The 18202-nt window shown below is 50.8% G+C and overlaps 2 protein-coding genes across 2 annotated transcripts in view; one reads left to right on the plus strand and one right to left on the minus strand.

The window, feature by feature from the left end:
• The first annotated feature begins 817 nt into the window (after nucleotides 1-817).
• LOC129693653 (cofilin-2-like) lies at nucleotides 818-4781 on the plus strand. The gene is made up of 3 exons (XM_055630437.1): nucleotides 818-1128; nucleotides 2549-2625; nucleotides 3837-4781. The coding sequence occupies exons 1-3, from the start codon at nucleotides 866-868 to the stop codon at nucleotides 3944-3946; spliced, it is 450 nt and encodes a 149-aa protein (XP_055486412.1). The 5' UTR covers nucleotides 818-865; the 3' UTR covers nucleotides 3947-4781.
• Nucleotides 4782-12882: 8101 nt separating this feature from the next.
• LOC129693657 (sorting nexin-32-like) overlaps nucleotides 12883-18202 on the minus strand; it is a 35832-nt gene continuing 30512 nt past the window's right edge. The window contains exons 12-14 of the mRNA XM_055630440.1: nucleotides 17916-18001; nucleotides 16735-16812; nucleotides 12883-13414 (exon numbers count right to left, since the gene is read on the minus strand). Coding sequence (XP_055486415.1) covers nucleotides 16759-16812; nucleotides 17916-18001 — 140 coding nt within the window. The 3' untranslated portion in view covers nucleotides 12883-13414; nucleotides 16735-16758. The remainder of the gene's footprint in view (nucleotides 13415-16734; nucleotides 16813-17915; nucleotides 18002-18202) is intronic.

The following is an 18202-nucleotide window of genomic DNA, read 5'->3' on the forward strand; positions in this document are numbered from 1 at the left end:
ATATCCCCCCCTCTCTCTCTCTCTCTCTCTCTCTCCTCCCCCTCTCTCTCTTTCTCTCTCTCTTTCTTCACCTGCTATATCTCTCCCTCAGCTCTCTCCCCCTCTCTCTCTACCCCCCTTTCTCTCTCTCTCCCTCTCCTCCTCTCTCTCCTCTCTCTCTCTCTCCCCTCTCCCCCTCATTCTCTCCCCTCTCTTCTCCCTCTTCTCCCTCTCCCCTCAGCCCTCCCTCCTCTCCCTTCTCTCTCTCCCCCCTCTCTCTCTCCTCTTTCTCTCTCCTCTCCCCCTCCCTCTCTTTCTCTCTCTCTCTCTCCCCCTCTCTCTCTCTCTCTCTCTCTCTCTCTCTCTCTCTCTCTCTCTCTCTCTCTCTCTCTTCTTTCTCTCTCTCTCTCTCTCTATCTCTCTCTCTCCTCTCCTCCTCCCCCCTCCCCCCTTTCTCCCTCCCTCCCCTCTCCCCTTTCTCCCTATTCTCATCGATATCTCTCTCCCCCCTTCTCCCCTTTCTCCCTCTCTCTCCTCCCCCCCTCTCTCTCCCCCCCTCTCTCTATCCCCCCCCTCTCTCTCTCTCTCCCCCCCTTTCTCTCTCTCCTCCCCCTCTCTCTCTCTCTCCCCTTTTCTCTCTGTCTCTCCTTTCTCCCTCTCTCCCTCCCTGTCTCTCTCTCCCTCTCACCTTTCTCTCTCTCTCTCCCCTCCGTCTCTCCCCCTCTCTCTCCTCTCTCTCTACCCCCCCCCCCCCCCCCCCCCTAAATCCTCTCGTCATCTCCTCCCCCCTCTCTACCTCTCCGTCTCTCTCCCCCCATCTCTCTCTCCGCCCCCACAGGCATCCGGGGTGAAAGTGTGCGATGAGGTGGTGAACTGTTTCACCAACATGAAGGTGCGCAAGGCGTGTGCTAAGGGAGAGGCGATGAAGAGGAAGAAGGCCATCATGCTGGTCATCAACAAGACCAAGGACCTGATCATCCTGGACGAGGAGAGGCAGATCCTCATGGGCGACATCCAGCAGGGACTGATCAAAAATCCCTTCGACCACTTCATGAGCATGTTCCACACGGACCGCTGTTGCTATGCCATCTATGATGCAAACTATGAGACCAAGGAATCTAAGAAGGAGGAGCTCATCTTCATTCATTGGTACGTGCTTTAATATTCTTCTGCCTTCTCCCCTGTTTGACAATGAGGATAGGGGAACTATTCATGGATTGACACAGTGACACCTTCGGCCCAACATGTCCCAGCTATACTAGGTTGAACAAGTTAGGGCTTTATTCTTTGGAGCGCAGAAGGTTAAGGGGGGACTTGATAGAGGTTTTTAAAATGATGAGAGGGATAGACAGAGTTGACGTGGACAAGCTTTTCCCACTGAGAGTAGGGAAGATTCAAACAAGGGGACATGACATGAGAATTAAGGGACTGAAGTTTAGGGGTAACATGAGGGGGAACTTCTTTACTCAGAGAGTGGTAGCGGTGTGGAATGAGGTGGTGGAGGCAGGTTCGTTTTTATCATTTAAAAATAAATTGGATAGTTATATGGACGGGAAGGGAATGGAGGGTTATGGTCTGAGCGCAGGTAGATGGGACTAGGGGAGATTATGTGTTCGGCACGGACTAGAAGGGTCGAGATGGCCTGTTTCCGTGCTGTCATTGTTATATGGTCATACTAGTCCCACCTGCCTGCGCTTGGTCCATATCCCTCCAAACCTGCGTTTAAGAAGGAACTGTGCAGATGCAGGAGAATCGAAGGTACAAAAAAAAGCTGGAGTAACTCAGCGGGTGCAGCAGCATCTATGGAGCGAAGGAAATAGGCAACGTTTCGGGCCGAAACCCAGAAGGGTTTCGGCCCGAAACGTTGCCTATTTCCAGAAGGATTCGGGTCGAAAGACAGAAGAACTGGCAGCTCGTTCCATACACCCACCACCCTCTGTGTGGGAAAAGTTCCCTGTTAAATCTTTCCCCCTTCACCTTGAACCCGTGTGTCCTCTGGTCCTCGATTCCCCGACTCTGGGCAAGAGACTCTGCCCGGTCTATTCCTCTCGTGATTTTGTACACCTCTATAAGATCACCCCCCCTCATCCTCCTGCGCTCCAGGGAATAAAGTCCCAGCCTAGTTTGGGAACGAGGGTGGAGTGGGGGAGGGGAGGGGGGGAATGGAAGGGACAGTGAGACTAAGGGGACTGGTGTGTGTGTGTGTGTGTGTGTGTGTGTGTGTGTGTCTGTCTGTGTGTGTCTGTCTGTGTGTGTGTCTGTGTGTGTGTGTGTGTGCGTGTGTGTGTGTGTGCGTGTGTCTGTGCGTGTGTCTGTGTGTGTGTGTGTGTGTCTGTGTGTGTGTGTGTGTGTGTGTCTGTGTGTGTGCGTCTGTGTGTGTCTGTGTGTGTGTGTGTCTCTGTGTGTGTGTGTGTGTGTCTCTGTGTGTGTGTGTCTGTGTGTGTCTGTGTGTGTGTGTGTGTGTGTGTGTGTGTGTGTGTGTGTCTGTGTCTGTGTCTGTGTCTGTGTGTGTGTGTGTGTGTGTGTGTGTGTGTCTGTGTGTGACCTGATTCTTGTTTTGTCTTGACAGGAGTCCAGAAGGGGCCACAATTCACGACAAGCTGATCTACGCCAGCTCCAAAGATGCAGTCACCAAAAAGTTTAACGGTAAAACACTTTCTTTGTTAGAGAGAGATACAGTGTGGAAACAGGCCCTTCAGCCCAACTTGCCCATACCGGCCAACATGTCCAAACTACACTATTCCCTCCTCTTTTCTCACATAGACAATAGGTGCAGGAGTAGAGGCCATTCGGCCCTTCGAGCCTGCACCGCCATCCAATATCATCATCCAACTCAGTATCCCATCCCTGCCTTCTCTCCATACCCCCTGATCCCTTTAGCCACAAGGGCCACATCTAACTCCCTCTTAAATATAGCCAACGAACTGTGTGGCCTCAACTACCTTCTGTGGCAGAGAGTTCCACAGATTCACCACTCTCTGTGTGTGAAAAAAAAATGTTTTTCTCATCTCAGTCCTAAAAGATTTCCCCCTTATCCTTAAACTGTGTGTGTGGCCCCTTGTCCTGGACTTCCCCAACATCAGGAACAATCTTCCTGCATCTAGCCTGTCCAACCCCTTAAGAATTTTGTAAGTTTCTATAAGATCCCCCCCCTCAATCTTCTAAATTCTAGCGAGTACAAGCCGAGTCTATCCAGTCTTTCTTCACATATGAAAGTCCTGACATCCCAGGAATCAGTCTGGTGAACCTTCTCTGTACTCCCTCTACGGCAAGAATGTCTTTCCTCAGATTAGGAGACCAAAACTGTACGCAATACTCCAGGTGTGGTCTCACCAAGACCCTGTACAACTGCAGTAGAACCTCCCTGCTCCTAGACTCAAATCCTCTATGGCAAGAATGTCTTTCCTCAGATTAGGAGACCAAAACTGTACGCAATACTCCAGGTGTGGTCTCACCAAGACCCTGTACAACTGCAGAAGGACCTCTTTGCTCCTGTACTCAACTCCTCTTGTTATGAAGGCCAACAGGCCAAAACTGCACACAATACTCCAGGTGTGGTCTCACCAAGACCCTGTACAACTGCAGAAGGACCTCTTTGCTCCTGTACTCAACTCCTCTTGTTATGAAGGCCAACAGGCCAAAACTGCACACAATACTCCAGGTGTGGTCTCACCAGGGCCCTGTACAACTGCAGAAGGACCTCTTTGCTCCTGTACTCAACTCCTCTTGTTATGAAGGCCAACAGGCCAAAACTGCACGCAATACTCCAGGTGTGGTCTCGCCAAGACCCTGTACAACTGCAGCAGAACCTCCCTGCTCCTAGACTGAAACCTAACGGTGATCTGTTTGTCTTGCAGGCATCAAGCATGAATGGCAGGTGAATGGCTTTGATGACTTGGCCGACATCCAATCATTGGCTGCAAAGCTGGGCTCCGATGTGGTGGCCGTAGAGTCTCGACACATCTAACTCCAGCCCCACGACCATCATCCATCTTTCCAACGTCTTGTGTGTGTGCTGGGTTTCTGATTTTTTGTTTTTGGGCCTACCACGCCCCTTTCAGTTTGTACACACTTGTCTTTGACTCCCCTACTCTAATGCTTGCTTTTTATTAAATCCTGTCTGTCTGTAATTTGGGGACCAGTTATTTAGAGGGCTCCTGACACCAATAACCGGGGCCTCGGGCAGTGGGGTGGGGAGGGGAGGAGGAGAGTCCCGTGGGGCAGATATTACTCGTTCACAGGCCCAAGCCTGGACAAGTTAGTGGAGGGGTGATCAGTGAGTGTCAAGATGTATTTAAATAAAATGAACCATATCGCTGTGGTGGCTGTTGTCTTGCCGACACCGTTCCCCGAGTTTGGGACAGTGTGATCCACCGCTCTGCCCAGTAATTTAGACACCCCCTGGTTTGGTTTTTGGCTGGGGACTGTGTCCTGGCCAAGATAATTTTGTAGACCTTTGTATTCAGCATTTAACAATCTCCTCTAACCAGTGATGCCACGCCAACCTTAATTAGAACTCTTGTTCCATGTGTAATTTTGGTCCGTGTTTTCTAAGCATTCCTAATGTTTTAACGAGATTTACAGCGGGGGTCCACATTGTAAACGGGCACTGCATGTGTAATGTGATTGGGGTTTAATAGCTTGGGGGGGGAGGGGGGGGGGGGTGGGGGGGGCTTCTGCTGCTCCAGTGGGTGGTGGGATTCAGTGTCTTGTGAATGGTTGATAGTTTTCAAATCTGAACCCCTGACTAATGTGGACGTTGCATCTGACCATCGAAAATAAAAGTGTGACCAATATCTCCACTCTGGCCCTCGACTGCTCTTTAACCGATGGTCAACGTGTCCAGCGCCCTGGAGCGGGGGGTTCAGCACGAGTACACACACGCATGCACACACATATACACACACTCGTACACACGCACGCACACACATATACACACACGCACGCACACACATATACACACACGCACGCACACACATATACACACGCTCATTCACGCGCCTGCACACACACATACGCACGCTCATACATACGCACGCACGCACACACATATACACACACACGCACGCACACACATATACACACACTTGTACACACACGCACGCTTATACATACTCGTACACACACGCACGCTCATACATACACACGTACACACTCGTACACACACGCACGCACACACATATACACACACGCACACACATATACACTCACGCACGCACACACATATACACACACACGCACACACATATACACACACGCACGCACACACATATACACACGCACATGCACGCGCCTGCACACACACTCGTACACACACGCACATATACACACGCAGATGAACGCGCCCGCACACACACATACTGGTACATGCACCCGCACACACCCATATACACACACACATACTGGTACATGCACCCGCACACAAACACGGGCACACTCCCATATAGACACACGCTCAAACATACACACACGCACTCATACACACACCTGCACTCACTCGTACACGCACATACTCGTGTACACACACACACATGCATACACGCACGAACACGCTCATACTCGTGTGTGTGTATACACACACACATGCGAACAGACTCGCATACACACGCACGTCCATGCATGCTGATTAACCTACACACATGGACAGGCGTACGGAGTACGGAGCCTTGGGGAACGCCTTGAGTGGCTGTGGCTGTAGCAGAGGTGCGGTTGTGGAGAGAGATGAAGTGGGACCTGTTGGAAAGGTAGGAGCGGAGCCAGCTGAGTGCAGAGCCTTCAATGAATGCCGAGGTCTTTGAGTCTGGTGAGCAGGGTGTTATGGTTCACTGTATCGAAGGCTGCGCTCAGGTCGAGGAGGATGAGGATGTTGAGGGAACCAGTGTCAGCAGAGGTGAGGAGGTCGTTGAGGACTTTGAGGAGAGCAGTTTCTGTGCTATGGAGGGGGCGAAAGCCAGATTGGAGGGGTTCAAGTAGGTTATACGCAAGGAGGTGGGAATGAAGTTGTATCATAACATAGAAACATAGAAATTAGGTGCAGGAGTAGAGGCCATTCGGCCCTTCAAGCCTGCACCATTCGCCATTCAATATGATCATGGCTGATCATCCAACTCAGTATCCCGTACATGCCTTCTCTCCATACCCCCTGATCCCCTTAGCCACATCTAACTCCCTCTTAAATACAGCCAATGAACTGTGTGGCCTCAACTACCTTCTGTGGCAGAGAGTTCCAGAGATTCACCACTCTCTGTGTGAAAAAAGTTCATATTGAATGGCGAATGCTTCAGGCTCGAAGGGCCGAATGGCCTACTCCTGCACCTATTGTCTTTGTTTCTATGTAGTTGAGGCTGGGACTATCCCAACGTCTAAGGAGCAGTTATGGATAGGACTGGTTGGGAGGGGTATGGGACAAACGCAGGTGGGTGGGACTAGTGTAGATGGGACATGTTTGTCCGGGGGGGGAGGGAGATCTGTTTTCACGCTGTGAGTCGTGAAGCTGACACAGATGAGATTGATTAGAGTGTTAAACTATTTAGCTCGTCCAGTGCGGGCATGCTTCCTTCAGAACGAACCGTTCTACCTCAATAACAACGATGAGTCAGCCTACAGGGATGAGATCCAGCACCTGACAACCTGGTGTGCCAACAATAACCTCGTCCTCAACTCCAAGAAGACGGAAGAGATTATTGTTGACTTCAGGCAGACATACCCCCATCCATATAAACGGGACTGAGGTGGAGGCATGGATGAGTCTTTCAGCAGCGGGAGGTGTGAGAGAGGGTCTGAGTTTGGCGATGTTGCAGAGGTGAAAGAAGGTTTCTACTCTCTAGAATTTAGGAGATTGAGGGGATCTTATAGAAACTTACAAAATTCTTAAGGGGTTGGACAGGCTAGATGCAGGAAGATTGTTCCCGATGTTAGGGAAGTCCAGGACAAGGGGTCACAGCTTAAGGATAAGGGGGAAATCCTTTAAAACTGAGATGAGAAGAACTTTTTTTCACACAGAGAGTGGTGAATCTCTGGAACTCTCTGCCACAGAAGGTAGTTGAGGCCACAGTTCATTGGCTATATTTAAGAGGGAGTTAGATGTGGCCCTTGTGGCTAAGGGGATCAGGGGGTATGGAGAGAAGGCAGGTACGGGATACTGAGTTGGATGATCAGCCATGATCATATTGAATGGCGGTGCAGGCTCGAAGGGCCGAATGGCCTCTACTCCTGCACCTAATTTCTATGTTTCTATGTCTAAGGAGGTCCAGCTATAAATTCCTCGGAATACATATCTCGGAGGATTTGTCCTGGTCCCTCAACACCTCCAAGCTGATCAAAAAGGCACAGCCAGCAGCGCCTTTACTTCCTGAGGAGGCTCAAGAAAGCCCACCTGTCCCCCCGGATCCTGACCAACATATCCCGCTGCACCATCGGGAGCATCCTGACCACCTGCTTCACGGTATGGTACAGCAGTTCCACCGTAGTGGACAGGAAGGCACTACAACGGGTGGTGAAAACCGCGCAGCACATCATCGGTGCCCCGCTCCCTGCCATGGATGCCCTCCGCCGAAAACGGTGTCTGAGACGGGCCGGGAAGATCATTAAAGACCCCTCACACCCCAACCATGGACTGTTTGCCCTCCTCCCATCAGGGAGGCGGTACAGGAGTCTCAGGTCACGTACTAGTAGGATGAGGAACAGCTTCTACAACAATACAATCACATTGTTGAACTCGGAGTCCCGACGATAGATTTCTCCGTCCCCTCTGTTTAATTATTCTGTATTTTTTGATTATTCTGTGTCTTCCCTCTTTCTATTCTTTTAATTTCTTTATGTACAACTACTACGGACTGACGCAAAACTGCATTTCGTTGTACTCATACTTGTATTTGTGCCATGACATTAAAGTTGAATTGAATGACACTTTTCCCCCGTAACTAAGAACTGCAGATGTTGAAGCAATCAAAGGTAGACAAAAAATGCTGGAGAAACTCAGCGGGTGAGGCAGCATCTATGGAGAGAAGGAATAGGCGACGTTTCGGGTCGAGACCCGGAACGTCACCTATTCCTTCTCTCCATAGACACACCTATTCCTCTCCATCGACCCCGCTTAGATTTCATAGAAACATAGAAATTAGGTGCAGGAGTAGAGGCCATTCGGCCCTTCGAGCCTGCACCGCCATTCAATATGATCATGGCTGATCATCCAACTCAGTATCCCGTACCTGCCTTCTCTCCATACCCTCTGATCCCTTTAGCCACAAGGGCCACGTCTAACTCCCTCTTAAATATAGCCAATGAACTGTGGCCTCAACTACCCTCTGTGGCAGAGAGTTCCAGAGATTCACCCACTCTCTGTGTGAAAAAAGTTCTTCTCATCTCGGTTTTAAAAGGATTTCCCCCTTATCCTTAAGCTGTGACCCCTTGTCCTGGACTTCCCCAACATCGGGAGCAATCTTCCTGCATCTAGCCTGTCCAACCCCTTAAGAATTTTGTAAGTTTCTATAAGATCCCCTCTCAATCTTCTAAATTCTAGAGAGTATAAACCAAGTCTATCCAGTCTTTCTTCATAAGACAGTCCTGACATCCCAAGGATCAGTCTGGTGAACCGTCTCTGCACTCCCTCTATGGCAATAATGTACTTCCTCAGATTTGGAGACCAAAACTGTACGCAATACTCCAGGTGTGGTCTCACCAAGACCCTGTACAACTGCAGTAGAACCTCCCTGCTCTTATACTCAAATCCTTTTGCTATGAAAGCTAACATACCATTTCGCTTTCTTTACTGCCTGCTGCACCTGCATGCCTACCTTCAATGACTGGTGTACCATGACACCCAGGTCTCGCTGCATCTCCCCCTTTCCCAATCGGCCACCATTTAGATTTCGACCCGAAACGTCGCCAATTCCTTCTCTCCACAGATGCTGCCTCACCCGCTGAGTTTCTCCAGCATTTCTATCGACCTTTATTCGATTTTTTCCAGCATCTGCAGTTCCTTCTTAAACACAGTGTATGTCATGTTGTCACTTGCGGGCGGAGCACCAAGGCAAATTCCTTGTATGTGAATACTTGGCCAACGAACTTATTCATTCATTCAAATCAAGAACCTTATCGGTCTCTGTTTTAAAAATACCCATTGACTGAGGCACTACCACCACCACCACCTGTGGCTACGAATCCCACAGATTCACCACCCTGTCTTACCTGCATCATCCATTAGCTTTTAGACAATAGACAATAGGTGCAGGAGTAGAGGCCATTCGGCCCTTCCAGCCAGCACCGCCATTCAATGTGATCATGGCTGATCATCCACAATCAGTACCCCGTTCCTGCCTTCTCCCCATATACCCTGACTATGCTATTTTTAAGAGCTCTCTCTTGAAAGCATCCAGAGAACCGGCCTCTGAGGCAGAGAATTCCACAGACTCACCACTCTCTGGGTGAAAAAGAGTTTCCTCGTCTCCGTTCTAAATGGCTTACTCCTTATTCTAAAACTGTGTGTGTGTGTGGCCCCTGGTTCTGGACTCCCCCAACATCGGGAACATGTTTCCTGCCTCCAGCGTGTCCAAACCCTGAACAATCTTATATGTTTCAATAAGATCCCCTCTCATCCTGTCTTTAAGAGCTCTCTCTTGAAAGCATCCAGACAACCTGCCTCCACCGCCCTCTGAGGCAGAGAATTCCACAGACTCGCCACTCTCTGCGAGTCTTTTGTGTTGGAAAAGAACTGCAGGTGCTGGGTTAAGACTGGAAAATGCTGGAGTAACTCAGCGGGACAGGCAGCATTGCTGGACAGGAGGAATGGGTGACATTTCGGGTCTGGAGAAGGATCTCCCATTCCTGTGTGAGGAAGGACATTATTGCCATAGAGGGAGTGGAGAGACGGTTCACCAGACTGATTCCTGGGATGTCAGGACTGTTATGAAGAAAGACTGGATAGACTTGGTTTATACTCTCTAGAATTTAGGAGATTGAGAGGGGATCTTATAGAAACTTACAAAATTCTTAAGGGGTTGGACAGGCTAGATGCAGGAAGATTGTTCCCGATGTTGGGGAAGTCCAGGACAAGGGGTCACAGCTTAAGGATAAGGGGGAAATCCTTTAAAAACCGAGATGAGAAGAACTTTTTTCACACAGAGAGTGGTGAATCTGTGGAACTCTCTGCCACAGAGGGTAGTTGAGGCCACACACAGTTCATTGGCTATATTTAAGAGGGAGTTAGATGTGGCCCTTGTGGCTAAAGGGATCAGGGGGTATGGAGAGAAGGCAGGTACGGGATACTGAGTTGGATGATCAGCCATGATCATATTGAATGGCGAATGGTGCAGGCTCGAAGGGCCGAATGGCCTACTCCTGCACCTAATTTCTATGTTTCTATTTCTATGTTTCTCTCCCGAGGTGCTGCCTGCCTGCCAGTCCCGCTGAGTTACCCCAGCATTTTCTGCCTGGTAAATTGTGTGAACTTTCCCCTCGTTTCTGAACTGCTGAAGCTGCTATCTCTGCGAGCTGTCGGCCAGCTTACCGACATCCTGTTCATGTTGCAAGGCAGTGATTGCACAAGTCTTCACATTTTCATGCCGGTTTCAATCAAAGACAGACAACATAGTCCTTCTCCCCCCCCCCCTTGTTCCTGTTTCACACCTTACACTTCCTTATCTTTCTATCTCTCTCCCTCCCCTGACACCAGTCTGAAGAAGGGTCTGGGCCTGAAACGTCACCCGTTCTATCTCTCCAGAGATGCTGCCTGAGTTCTTCCGGCCTCTTGCTAAAGGCTTGGACAGACTAGAGGCAGGAAACATGTTCCCGTTGTTGGGGGGGGAAGGGTGGAGAATCTGTGGAATTTATAACAAAGTTAAGACACAGAGTGCTGGAGTAACTCAGCGGGTCAGGCAGCATCTCTGGCGAAAAAGGATGGGTGACATTTTAGGTCCGGGTTCTGAAGAAAGGTCATCTATCCATGTTCTCCACAGATGCTGCCTGACCCGCTGAGTTACTCCAGCACTCTGTGAAACGTCACCTATCCATGTCCTCCGCAGATGCTGCCTGACCCGCTGAGTTACTCCAGCACTCTGTGAAACGTTACCTATCCATGTTCTCCACAGATGCTGCCTGACCCACTGAGTTACTCCAGCACTCTGTGAAACATCAGCTATCCATGTTCTCCACAGATGCTGCCTGACCCGCTGAGTTACTCCAGCACTCTGTGAAACGTCACCTATCCATGTTCTCCACAGATGCTGCCTGACCCGCTGAGTTATGGTGCAGCAGCATCTATGGAGCGAAGGAAAATAGGCAACGTTTCAGGGCCGAAATCCTTCTGGAAATAGGCAACGTTTTGGGCCGAAACCCGGAAGGGTTTCGGCCCGAAACGTTGCCTATTTCCTTAGCTCCATAGATGCTGCCTGACCCGCTGAGTTACTCCAGCACTCTGTGAAACGTCACCTATCCATGTTCTCCACAGATGCTGCCTGACCCACTGAGTTACTCCAGCACTCTGTGAAACGTCACCTATCCATGTTCTCCACAGATGCTGCCTGACCCGCTGAGTTACTCCAGCACTCTGTGAAACGTCACCTATCCATGTTCTCCACAGATGCTGCCTGACCCGCTGAGTTACTCCAGCACTCTGTGAAACGTCACCTATCCATGTTCTCCACAGATGCTGCCTGACCCGCTGAGTTACTCCAGCACTCTGTGAAACGTCCAAAACCAGAGGCCACACACACACACACAGTTTAAGAATAAGGAGGCTGGGGGTGAGAGCGGTCCTTGGCGATGCTGAGCGCCCATAGCAGACATCGGTTGTCTCTGTCTCACTGCGCCAGAGACCCGGGTTCCATCCTGACCACGGGTGCTGTCTGTGCGGAGTTTGCACGTTCTCCCCCCTACGTTTTCTCCGGTTTCCCTTCCACACTCCCAAGACCTGCAGGTTTGTAGGTTAAATTGGCTCCTGTGAAATTCTCCGCCTCAGATTGTTAAGGGCTTGGACACACGAGAGGCAGGAAACATGTTCCCGATGTTGGGGGGAGTCCAGAACCAGGGGCCACACACACACACACACAGTTTAAGAATAAGGGGTCAGCCATTTAGAACGGAGACGAGGAAACACTTTTTCTCACAGAGAATTAGTGGTGAGTCTGTGGAATTCTCTGCCTCAGAGGGCGGTGGAGGCCGGTTCTCTGGATGCTTTCAAGAGAGAGCTAGATAGGGCTGTTAAAGATAGCGGAGTCAGGGGAGAAGGCAGGAACGGGGTACTGATTGGGGATCATCAGCCACGATGCAGGAAGATTGCTCCCGATGTTGGGGAAGTCCAGGACAAGGGGTCACAGCTTAAGGATAAGGGGGAAATCCTTTAAAACCGAGATGAGAAGAACTTTTTTCACACAGAGAGTGGTGAATCTCTGGTACTCTCTGCCACAGAGGGTAGTTGAGGCCACACAGTTCATTGGCTATATTTAAGAGGGAGTTAGATGTGGCCCTTGTGGATCAGAGGGTATGGAGAGAAGGCAGGTACGGGATACTGAGTTGGATGATCAGCCCATGGTCATATTGAATGGCGGTGCAGGCTCGAAGGGCCGAATGGCCTCTACTCCTGCACCTAATTTCTATGTTTCTATATTGAATAGCGTTGCTGGCTCGAAGGGCCAAATGGCCTCTACTCCTGCACCTATTGTCTGTGTCCATGTTCTCCAGAGATGCTGCCTGACCCGCTGAGTTCCTCCACGTTTAAACTCACCTTAAAGTACCAGCAGGGGCCATGCCTAAACTCACAACGCATACAAGCCTGAAGTGTATCCAAGCCCCGTCCCACAGCTCGCTCCCTGTGTCGTTGGCGAACATCGGGGAAAGTCAGAGAAGACAAACAAAGTGAAATCCAGCCACCGTTTATTTTATAAATCAGAGCGGGGGGGGTGGGAGAGAAGGGGGGTGGGGGGTGGGAGAGAAGGGGGAGGGGGGGGACACTTCAAAGTAACCGGGAACTGGTTAGAGAATCTCCAAAAACCAAACCGGGACTTTTAAACATTTGAACAGAAACATGGGTCAGAATCCCCTTATCCATTTGTTCCTGGGAACAAAACAAGAGACTTTTGGGGCCCGTCTTAACGGGCGACAGGATATTTAAACTGACCCGTTCCAGCGGAGAGAGACTGGCCAATGCTTCTAATGACCATGTCAGAGGGGGAAGGGTAGGGGAGAGGGGAAGGTTTGGTCCCCATGTGATCAAAACAAAAAAACAAACGCGCACATACATACACACACACACACACACACACACATTTGCAAGGGGGTTTAACGGTACCAAGAGTGGAGGGTGTTGGCACTTCCAGAAAAAACACTCCCTGGTTTGGGCAGAGCCGGGCCAGACACAAAGTAAGGGAAACTCTCTTCCACATCGGGACGTCGGACAATCGGGTGAAGACTTAGTGCATCGAGGACGTACAGGCTCGACCTGAAAACATACAACATAGAACAGATGATCAGTGTTTGTCTGTCGGAGCTGGGTCTGTACTCGCTGGAGTTTAGAAGGATGGATGAGGTCCCCCCCCCAACCTCATTGAAACTTGCCGAATAATGAAAGGCCCGGATAGAGTGGATGTGGAGAGGATGTTTCCACTAGTGGGAGAGTCTACAGTCTAGGACCAGAGGGCACAGCCTCACAATTAAAGGAGGAAGGAGATGAGGAGGAATTTCTTTAGTCGGAGGGTGGAGAATCTGTGGGATTTATAACAAAGTTAAGACACAGAGTGCTGGAGTAACTCAGCAGGTCAGGCAGCATCTCTGGCGAAAAAGGATGGGTCACCTATCCATCTTCTCCACAGATGCTGCCTGACCTGCTGAGTTACTCCAGCACTCTGTGAAAAGTCACCTATCCATGTTCTCCACAGATGCTGCCTGACCCGCTGAGTTACTCCAGCACTCTGTGAAACGTCACCTATCCATGTTCTCCACAGATGCTGCCTGACCCGCTGAGTTACTCCAGCACTCTGTGAAACGTCACCTATCCATGTTCTCCACAGATGCTGCCTGACCCGCTGAGTTACTCCAGCACTCTGTGAAACGTCACCTATCCATGTTCTCCGCAGATGCTGCCTGACCCGCTGAGTTATGGTGCAGCAGCATCTATGGAGCGAAGGAAATAGGCAACGTTTCGGGGCCGAAATCCTTCTGGAAATAGGCAACGTTTCGGGGCCGAAATCATTCTGGAAATAGGCAACGTTTCGGGCCGAAACCCAGAAGGGTTTCGGCCCGAAACGTTGCCTATTTCCTTAACTCCATAGATGCTGCCTGACTCGCTGAGTTACTCCAGCACTCTGTGAAACGTCACCTATCCATTTTCTCCACAGATGCTGCCTGACCTGCTGAGTTATGGTGCAGCAGCATCTATGGAGCGAAGGAAATAGGCAATGTTTCAGGCCAGAATCCTTCTGGAAATAGGCAACGTTTCGGGGCCGAAATCCTTCTGGAAATAGGCAACGTTTCGGGTCGAAACCCTTCCGGGTTTCGGCCCGAAACGTTGCCTATTTCCTTAGCTCCATAGATGCTGCCTGACCCGCTGAGTTACTCCAGCACTCTGTGAAACGTCACCTATCCATGTTCTCCACAGATGCTGCCCGACCCGCTGAGTCACTCCAGTACTCCGAGTCTACCGTCGGTGTTAAGCATCAGCTTGTTTTTTTTCCCGCTGGCAGCTGGCAGCTAGCCCCAGGGGGGGTGGGCACTTGGGGTTTTTTAATTGCCAAGGGCACAAGAAAACATCTGCCTTCCCGAGGCCCATGGGCAAGTTGGAGGAACAGTGGGGGATGGTGCGGGCAACCGTTAGCATGGAAGAGAGAACCGAACGCACCATGGGAACTAAACTCACTCCCCCCCCCCCCCCCCCCTTGCAGGACCTATACACCCAGGAAATGCAGATCAAGAGCCAGCAAGGACCCACTACCACCCCAGCAACGGACTGTTCCAGCTGCTACGGTCAGGCAAACGCCTCCGCTGTGAAAACAGAGAGGTTGAGAAGGAGTTTCTTCCCACAGGCCATTAGGACTGTAAACTCTAATCTCGCCAGGGACTCATTTCCTTAAATGTAAATACTGGTTCTGTTCTGTTGTTCTGTTGCTTTTGCACAATCCGCAGGCATCGCCATCCCAGGGGTCAATCTGGTGAACCTACGCTGCACTGCCTCAATCACTAGGATGTCCTTCCTCAAATGAGGAGACCAAAACTGTACACAATCTGACCTAATCTGAGGAAAGACATTCTTGCCGTAGAGGATTTGAGTCTAGGAGCAGGGAGGTTCTACTGCAGTTGTACAGGGTCTTGGTGAGACCACACCTGGAGTATTGCGTACAGTTTTGGTCTCCTGATCTGAGGAAAGACATTCTTGCCATAGAGGATTTGAGTCTAGGAGCAGGGAGGTTCTACTGCAGTTGTACAGGGTCTTGGTGAGACCACACCTGGAGTATTGTGTACAGTTTTGGTCTCCTAATCTGAGGAAAGACATTCTTGCCATAGAGGGAGTACAGAGAAGGTTCACCAGACTGATTCCTGGGATGTCAGGACTTTCATATGAAGAAAGACTGGATAGACTCGGCTTGTACTCGCTGGAATTTAGAGGATTGAGGGGGGGATCTTACAAAATTCTTAAGGGGTTGGACAGGCTAGATGCAGGAAGATTGTTCCCGATGTTGGGGAAGTCCAGGACAAGGGGTCACACAGTTTAAGGATAAGGGGGAAATCTTTTAGGGCCGAGATGAGGAAAACATTTTTCACACAGAGAGTGGTCAATCTGTGGAATTCTCTGCCGCGGAAGGTAGTTGAGGCCAAGTCAAGTCAAGTCATGTTTATTTGTCACATACACATACGAGATGTGCAGTGAAATGAAAGTGGCAATGCTCGCGGACTTTTGTGCAAAAAGACAAACAACAAAACAAACTATAAACACAATCATAACATACATATTCTTTTACATAATAAATAAGGGAAGGAAAAACGTTCAGTAGAGTTAGTCCCTGGTGAGATAGGCGTTTACAGTCCGAATGGCCTCTGGGAAGAAACTCCTTCTCAACCTCTCCGTTCTCACCGCATGGCAACGGAGGCGTTTGCCTGACCGTAGCAGCTGGAACAGTCCGTTGCTGGGGTGGAAGGGGTCTCTCCATGATATTGTTGGCTCTGGAGTTGCACCTCCTGATGTATAGTTCCTGCAGGGGGGCAAGTGAAGTTCCCATAGTGCATTCGGCCGAACGCACTACTCTCTGCAGAGCCTTCATGTCCTGGGCAGAGCAATTCCCAAACCAGATGGTAATGTTCCCGGACAAGATGCTTTCCACCGCCACTGCATAGAAACCACAGCTCATTGGCTATATTTAAGAGGGAGTTAGATGTGGCCCTTGTGGCTAAAGGGATCAGGGGATATGGAGAGAAGGCAGGGATGGGATACTGAGTTGGATGATCAGCCATGATCATATTGAATGGCGAATGGTGCAGGGCCGAATGGCCTCTACTCCTGCACCTATTTCCTATGTTTCTATGTACACAATACTCCACAGATGTGGTCTCACCAGAGCCCTGTACAACTGCAGAAGAACTCACCAGGTCCCCAGCAGATCCCATGGGTCCCTGTGCGACCCTCAGCCCCGCCTAGAATAATTCCACCAGGATAAACGGCAGTGGAGTGCGAGCTGGGAGAGGGGGAGGGGGGAGCGCGGGGTGGGGGGGAAGGGAGCGCGGGGTGGGGGAGGGGGAGTGCGGGGGTGGGGGAGAGGGGGAACACCTCACCTCAGACTCAGTAGAAGCATCCCGCTACTGTTCTTCCCGCAGCGAGCTCAGACAGTTTCTCAGGAGGAGAAGGTTGGCCTGGAGGAGGACACACACACACACACAACAATAGACATCAACTGGAGTTTTCACAACAACTTGTTATATATCCTACAGGCAAAGAAAGGGCTGAATGGACTAGTTTTATCTTCGCCGATGGATGCTTTAATTCCCTTTTAAGACACACTCGTGAGGGTAGGCGGCATTTCCGGCAGGCGGCGTGACTCTCGTCAGCAGCGGCCTCTGTAGCCCGTCCGCGTTTTTATTATTTTTTGTCTATGTTTCTATGTAGTTTTTGTTATTTTATGTTGGGGGGTGTGTGTGTGGGGGGGTGGGGGTGGGGTGGGAGGGAGGGGGGTAACTTTTAAATCTCTCCCTGCACTGGAGACCCGACCTTTTCTATGTCGGGTCTCCGTTGTCGTTGGGGCTGCAACGAGGAGCGGCCTCCAACAGGAGAAGACCGGGGACTCTGGTGCCGACTCACCTCACCGTCGCGGAGCTGGCCGAGTCCGGAGCGGGTGGAGCGGTGGAGGAGCGCTGCTGCTGCGGCCCGACCTCCGGAGATTCGGAGGCTGCAACTGCGGGTCTGGCGGACGGCGGCACCGGGAGCCCGCGGGTCCCTGGAGGGAGACCGCTTTTCAACGGCGACTTCTCCCGCCCGAGTTGCAGGGTCGAAGAGCTCCTGGAGCGGGGCCTGAAATCACCGCCCCGCGCGGCTTGGAATGGCCGCGGGACTCTGCGAGCGCACGCCGGGGGCTCTAACACCAAGACCCGGTGTGCGACCTCGCACCACCCGGCGTGGCTTTAATGGCCGCGGGACAATCGCCATCACCAGCCGGGGGCTTTGACTTTGACTCTGACATCGGGGGGGGGAGAGTGCAGTGGAGAGATAAGTTTTTTTTGGCCTTCCATCACAGCTATGTGATGGATGTTTATGTAAATTGTGTTGTGTCTTGGGTCTATTTGTTTGTAATGTATGGCAGCAGAAACGGCATTTCGTTTGGACCTCAAGGGGTCCAAATGACAATTAAATTGACTCTTGACTATTGGGTGAGAGGACTAGGGTGAGAGTTCGAGGGTGGGGTTGAGGTTTCGGAGGGCGAGGGTTGAGGGTGAGGTGGAGGGCTCCCCCTGGTGTCTACCTTGGCGTGTTTCAGCTCCAGCTCCGTCATCTCGATCATGTTTTTACGGAAGGCGGACACTCTGCGGACTTTGAAGTCTGTGAGCTCTGCGTTAGAAAGAGAGGGGGGCGAGCGGTGAGAGCGAACCATTTTCCTGTGGTGCACCCCTAGTCCTGGACTTCCCCAACATCAGGAACAATCTTCCTGCATCTAGCCTGGATTATTTATGTCTTCCTTAGTGAAAACAGAACCAAAGTAGTTATTCAATTGGTCTGCCATGTCCTTGTTCCCCATGATCAATTCACCTG

This window comes from Leucoraja erinacea, unplaced genomic scaffold (genome assembly GCF_028641065.1).
Source record: "Leucoraja erinacea ecotype New England unplaced genomic scaffold, Leri_hhj_1 Leri_379S, whole genome shotgun sequence".
Lineage (NCBI taxonomy): Eukaryota > Metazoa > Chordata > Chondrichthyes > Rajiformes > Rajidae > Leucoraja > Leucoraja erinaceus.

Bases quoted from the DNA above. Each gene is read 5' to 3' on its own strand.
- LOC129693653 (XM_055630437.1), top strand. From the start codon at position 866: ATGAAGGTGCGCAAGGCGTGTGCTAAGGGAGAGGCGATGAAGAGGAAG. The intron at 1,129-2,548 runs GTACGTGCTTTA...TTGTCTTGACAG, and splicing joins GAGCTCATCTTCATTCATTG to GAGTCCAGAAGGGGCCACAA. The intron at 2,626-3,836 runs GTAAAACACTTT...TTTGTCTTGCAG, and splicing joins AGTCACCAAAAAGTTTAACG to GCATCAAGCATGAATGGCAG.